This window comes from Stegostoma tigrinum, chromosome 1 (genome assembly GCF_030684315.1).
Source record: "Stegostoma tigrinum isolate sSteTig4 chromosome 1, sSteTig4.hap1, whole genome shotgun sequence".
NCBI classification, from domain to species: Eukaryota; Metazoa; Chordata; class Chondrichthyes; order Orectolobiformes; family Stegostomatidae; genus Stegostoma; species Stegostoma tigrinum.
In genome coordinates this window covers 161,533,942-161,540,355 of record NC_081354.1, presented here as the reverse complement: position 1 = coordinate 161,540,355, position 6,414 = coordinate 161,533,942, and the positions used below count along the sequence as shown (strand labels likewise).

Sequence of the window (6,414 nt, the reverse complement as noted above, 5' to 3'; positions counted from 1 at the left end):
ATAACGATGTCAGCCCAGTTGGACTTCATAGAATGTAAGTTCTCTGTTTGGGGCTGTTAATCTGATCCAATCAGGGAGCCCTCCCTGGCAGAACCTCTGACACTCTTAGTATTGAAATGTTATCGTATTAACTATTTGACAAAAGCTGAAGGGGGGACTAAAATAAAGCCGGCAACCTATTTAACCCATGGAGTTGGATTGACGTGACCTTAACCTAATCAGATTCTTGGAACTACGCAAACGCCACCATCTTGGGATATTTCATCCAATCAGCAGTGATGATCTACATTGGGGAAACCAAGCCGAGGCCTGGGGCGCGCTTCGTAGAATACCTATGCTGTTTTGCAGTAAACAACTGCACCTCCCGGTCGCGAACCTTTTCAACTCCCCCTCCCATTCCTTACACAACATGTCCATCTTGGGCCTCCTGCAGTGCCACAACGATGCCACCCGAAGGTTGCAGGAACAGTAACTCATATTCCGCTTGGGAACCCTGCAGCCCAATGGTATCAATGTGGATTTCACCAGCTTCAAAATCTCCCCTCCCTCAACTGCATCCCAAAACCAGCCCAGCTCGTCCCCGCCTGCCTAACCTGTTCTTCCTCTCACCTATCCCCTCCTCCCACCTCAAGCCGCACCTCCATTTCCTACCTACTAACCTCATCCCACCTCCTTGACCTGTCCGTCCTCCCCGGACTGACCTATCCCCTCCCTACCTCCCCACCTATACTCTCCACCCATCTTCTCCTCTGTCCATCTTCGGTCCGCCTCCCTGTCTCTTCCTATTTATTTCAGAATCCTCTTCCCATGATGAAGGTTCTCGGCCTGAAACAAGACAACAAAATGTGAGGCTGGATGAACACAGCAGGCCAAGCAGCATCTCAGGAGCACAAAAGCTGACGTTTCGGGATTCTCCAGCATCTGCATTTCCCATTATCTCGGCCTGAAATGTCAGGTTTTCTGTTCCGAAGATGCTGCTTGGCCTGCTGTGTTCATCCAGCTCCACACCGTGTTAACTCAGATTCTGCAGCATCTGCAGTTCCTCCTACCTCTGTAACAGCAGGTCTTGGCAGCCTCTGTTTAGAGAAAACAGAGTTAATGTTTCAAGTTCAGTGACTCAGTGTCAGATCTCATTAACTATAGGACTTAGGGGAAAGTTTAAAAAATAGGTAGACAGTATTCACATTCTGAAATGGTTAAACTGAATGTTGAGTCTTGAAAGTTCAAAGGGTTAAATGCCTCTTAGTCCCTCGCCACAATTTGAAACAGTCTTAAAGCCATCCCCCAAACTGTCAATCACTGGAGCCCTGCCCATCCCGATCATCACTGCTGATTGGATGAAATATCCCGAGGTTGCGCCTTTTCCAGAATCTGATTGGTGTATGGTCATGGCAATCATCCTCGGGATAAATTGGATGCCCGCCTCATTTTGTTCCTCCCTTCACCTTTTTATGAAATATTTAATACGATAACGTTTTAATACTAATGAGAGGAGAAAGCGAAAGTACTGCGAACAAAATAATGTCTTTGGAACTCTCCTATCAAACTCTAAAAACGGCGCACCAAGCTCGAGAAGCAGTAAGTTATGACAATGACGTGATTCTGAATGAAATGAGAATAAATCAACCTTCTCAAATATTCAAGTTTAGTTTTATCCCAGATTTTATGAGCCAATTTGTTATCTAGTACGCTATTTAAATTCGTTGTGAGAATACTCGAAGTATGGCTATTTTTTGCGATTGTGTTTTGACCATTAGTGATGTTTTTAGTTCACTTCCACTAATGTTGGATTAAATTAATGTTCAATAGCAACGTGCTGCTTTCTAAAATGCAAATGAAATAGTAAATAATAACTTGAAACTGTTAAGTTCGAATCTTATGAATTCGAATTATTTGTCTGAGATGCTAAAGTTGTTACTGAATTAAAAGCAGCGACAGAAGTCGGACAAAAGATGAAAAAGTTTATTATTATTGAATTAAAATTTGACTCTTTCTTTTATGTCACACGGTGGAAGAATGAAATTTCCTTTTTATTTCATTATTTTTGTTGAAGTTTATTCTGAGCGTCAGGCCCGTAGAATCGGCCGTTTCCATGGAGACTGACGCAGGAGCGCCCCCAGCTGCATCGGAGGATCTCTTCACTCTCCCCTCCACACGGCATGGAAAACTGGATGCCCAAGCAGGGTGACATAATTTTAGAACCTGAGCACTTTCTCCCATGTCCTTACCCCAAACCACACACCCCAGGCCTTGTCACTTACATGGACTGCTGCCACAGCCACATTATCAGAAAGTAATAATCTCAATTAGCAGGTATTGACTGCACTTGGTTGACCATTACCCACTTGTTTGTCCAACTGATGTTCTCTCTCACTGGTCCTCACATCCACCTATCATTTATTTGCCCCCTCTCCTACCAGAATGCATCTTCATCTTGTATAGCAACTTTTTCCAAGCTACCAACAGTCCTGAAGAAGGGTCATGGACTTGAAATGCTAACTCTGTTTCTCCACAGATGCTACCAGACCTGACTTTTCTCAGCTTTTTCTCTCTTCGTTCAGGATGGTTAAGTTGATGGGCAAGTCAAATGTCTTGTGTATCATTATCCTTTTGGCACATGCATGCTGCACAATTGCAGTGGTATTAGTTTGCCAGTGCTTGCTCTCAAATTCCTCACTCTCTTTGTGCTGTGCTTTCCAGTTCAGCACCAGATCAACAGCAAGGACAGAGAAGGCAAACTTGTTAGTCCTAGATAACACTGTAGAGCTGGATGAACACAGCAGGCCAAGCAGCATCCCAGGAGGACAAAAGCTGACGTTTCGGGCCTAGACCCTTCATCAGAGAGGGGGATGGGGAGAGGGTTCTGGAATAAATAGGGAGAGAGGGGGAGGCAGACCGAAGATGGAGAGAAAAGAAGATAGGTAGGGAGGGGATAGGTCAGTCCAGGGAAGATGGATAGGTCAAGGCGGTGGGATGACGAGCAAACCATCCCAGTTCGTCCCTTCCCCCCCCACTGCATCCCAAAACCAGCCCAGCCGGTCTCTGCCTCCCTAACCTGTTCTTCCTCTCAACCATCCCTTTCTCCCGCCTCAAGCCGCACCTCCATTTCCTACCTACTAACCTCATCCCACTGCCTTGACCTGTCCGTCTTCCTTGGACTGACCTATCCCCTCCCTACCTATACTTTTCTCTCCATCTTCGGTCTGCCTCCCCCTCTCTCCCTATTTATTCCAGAACCCTCTCCCCATCCCCCTCTCTGATGAAGGGTCTAGGCCCAAAACGTCAGCTTTTGTGCTCCTGGGATGCTGCTTGGCCTGCTGTGTTCATCCAGCTCCACGTTTTGTTATCTTGGATTCTCCAGCATCTGCAGTTCCCATTATCTCTGATACAAACTTGTTAGTCCTACCTTCTCCTGCTAATTGTCGTTTTAGAAAACAAAATTGTCTTTCATCTCTAGGCAATACTTACTTTAGGCTCCTACCACGTTGATTCCCAGTTGGCCTCTAATTTAAACCCAGTCTCTGCTCACTCATTCTGGTTGTAACACTCCCCTTTATGCCATTGCAGGAAAGCAAAGGATTGAGTATAATGTAAGTGGATCAGAGAGGTGTTAGTGGTGATGCAGAGACAGGGGAGGTGGTGAGGTGTTTTCAATGAATAGAAAGTGCAGAAGACCAGCATTAGTTTGGGAGGATGAGATGGGTGAGAGACATGAGCAGATATGATTAGACTATAAGAAAAACAGGAGTATCTTGTTTAGACCTTTTGAGCCTGCTCCAGCATTAACAGGATAATGGCTGATCTGGTATTTATCACATTCACTTTCTTATCCTTTCCCAATAACCCTTGATTTCTGCTTCTGATCAAGAATCTATCTTTCTATCTATCTCTCTATCTCAGTCATTAAGTATACACAAGGACTCTACCCACGCAGCTCTCTGTGGTAAAGAATTCAAAGAAACCTACAGCACAGGAACAGGCCCTTCGGCCCTCCAAGCCTGCGCTAATCACAATCCTCTGTCTAACCTGTCATCTATTTTCTAACGGTCTGTGTCCATTTGCTCCCTGCCCATCCATGTACCTGTCCAAATATATCTTAAAAGACGCTAACGTGTCTGCGTCTACCACCACCGCTGGCAACACGTTCCAGGCACCCACCACCCTCTGTGTAAAGAACTTTCCACACATATCTCCCTTAAACTTTCCTCCTCTCACTTTGAAATTCCAAAGACACTCCTCTCTTAGAGGAAATTCTCCCTCATCAGTCCTAAATTGGTGGCCTTTTATTCAAGGCTATGTCTTCTGGCCTTAAACTCCCCCATGAGGGGAAACATCTGCTCAGTATTTACTGTCAAGCCCCTTAAGAATCCTAAAATGAAACGTTAACTTTTTTCTGCAAGACCTGCTGAGTTTCTCCAGCAATTTCTGCATTTGTTTGCTGAAGAATTTTATGTGGTGGTGGGGTGGGGGGTGGGGAGTATGGTGTATGGTGTGGACGAGGGAGTTGCAGAATGTGAGGTCCCTACAAAAAATAGATAGGTGTGGGTAAGGAAATATCTCTTTGGTGTTGGGGTCAGATTGAAGGTGGCAGAAGTGGCAGAGGATGATGAGCTGAATGTGGAAATAGGTGAGGTGGTAAACACCTTTCCCTGCAATCGCAGGAGATGTTACATTTGCTCCTACACCTCTCCTCTCGCTTCCATCCAAGGTCCAGCACAAACTCTCCATATCCAACAAGGGTCCACCTGTACATCCTCCAACCTGGTCTACTATATCCATTGCTCCGATGTGGCCTCATCTACATCAGTTAGACCAAACGTAGACTGGGTTTTCTGTAAGGTCAGCCTTCCTGCTCCTCTGATGCTGCTTGACCTGCTGTGTTCATCCAGCTCTACACCTTGTTATCGTCGACTGGGTGACAGATTTGTGGAGCATCTGCAGTTCTTGCTATCTCCAAGGAACACATTGTGAATTATTTTCGTAATGATGCCTTGCTCAAATAGTGAGGGACAATTTCAGACAAAAATGATACTGTGCATGCTCAGAGCAAATTTGCCCACAGGCAGTGTTTTGATTGGCTTTTTAACCAGCACTACTTATTTGCTTATGAGGTCTTCACATAGTACCACCAATTGATTTGGTTCCTGGGCAGGTTGATACAGACTTGCATGTTTCAATACAGCAGAAAGCATCCTTGTAATCTCTCCTGCCTGTGTGAAGAAGTAAAAGAAAATCCCTAGTAGTTAGCTATTCTCCCTCTCTTTTCTGTGCAAACGACTGTCTCTGTCTCTGCAAATCCCCTATTGAAAGGAAAAGGTTGGGGGGAAGAACACCGTCACAGCAACTGAAAGGACGCAATCTCAATCAACAGACAAAAAACTGAGAATTGATGTATCCACAGCTTTGCATCATTTAGCAAAAAAACTCAGAAGGAATTGAAAGAACCTGAAATTATCAACATCTGTGATCCAGACTGGTGCCAGAACTCTGCTTCTCTGATTTATTTCCCCACACCCCCACGCCTCTTCCCCACCTCTGGTATTTGTCTTTGGTCATGTCTTTATATGTCTGTATGTTTACAAGAATTTTATGGAAGAGGTAGAATTTAAGTTAGTTATGGATTAGGAATTCAACTTACCTGCTTTTTGCCATTGACTTAAAAACCATTTGATTACAATAAAGATTTTGCTAATGGGGGCATGTTGGGGCAGGAGTGGGGTGGGGGAAGGTGTGCATATTCTTTTTAAGGTGAACTGGAAACTGGGTGGAATGGCCAATCACATTTGTAACGACATAGACTATTGAGAAATACAGTGAGAATAGAAAAAGGAGATTGTGGATAACCAGAAAATAAAACCAATTTTGAGAGCGGTGGAGCTTCTAGTGAAAAGGAAGAAGGTAGCTTACATAAGGTGGAGGAAGCTAGGGTCAAGTTCAGCTAGAGAGGATTACATGCAGGCAAGGAAGGAGCTCAAAAATGGTCTGAGGAGAGCCAGGAGGGGGCACGAGAAAGGCTTGGCAGAAGGAATCCGGGAGAACACAAAGGCATTTTACACTTACGTGAGGAATAAGAGAATGGTCAAAGAAAGAGTAGGGCCGATCAGGGATAGCATAGGGAACTTGTGTGTGGAGCCTGAGGAGGTAGGGGAAGCCCTAAATGAGTTTTTTGCTTCTGTCTTTACGAAAGAAACGAACTGTGTAGTGAATGAAACCTTTGAAGAGCAGGTGTGCATGCTGGAATGGATAGAGATAGAGGAAGCTGATGTACTGAAAATTTTGTCAAACATTAAGATTGACAAGTCGCCAGGCCCGGATCAGATTTGTCCTCGGCTGCTTTGGGAAGCGAGAAATGCAATTGCTTCGCCACTTGCGAAGATCTTTGCATCCTCGCTCTCCACTGGAGTCGTACCTGAG

General features: G+C 45.0%; 1 protein-coding gene across 2 annotated transcripts in view; it reads left to right on the top strand.

Moving 5' to 3' along the window:
* Positions 1-1,439: 1,439 nt before the first annotated feature.
* katnal2 (katanin p60 subunit A-like 2) overlaps positions 1,440-6,414 on the top strand; it is a 73,201-nt gene continuing 68,226 nt past the window's right edge. For both annotated transcript variants that reach the window (XM_048545110.2, XM_048545101.2), the window contains exon 1: positions 1,440-1,578. In XM_048545110.2, the coding sequence (XP_048401067.1) occupies positions 1,486-1,578 (93 nt within the window). In that variant the 5' untranslated portion in view covers positions 1,440-1,485. The remainder of the gene's footprint in view (positions 1,579-6,414) is intronic.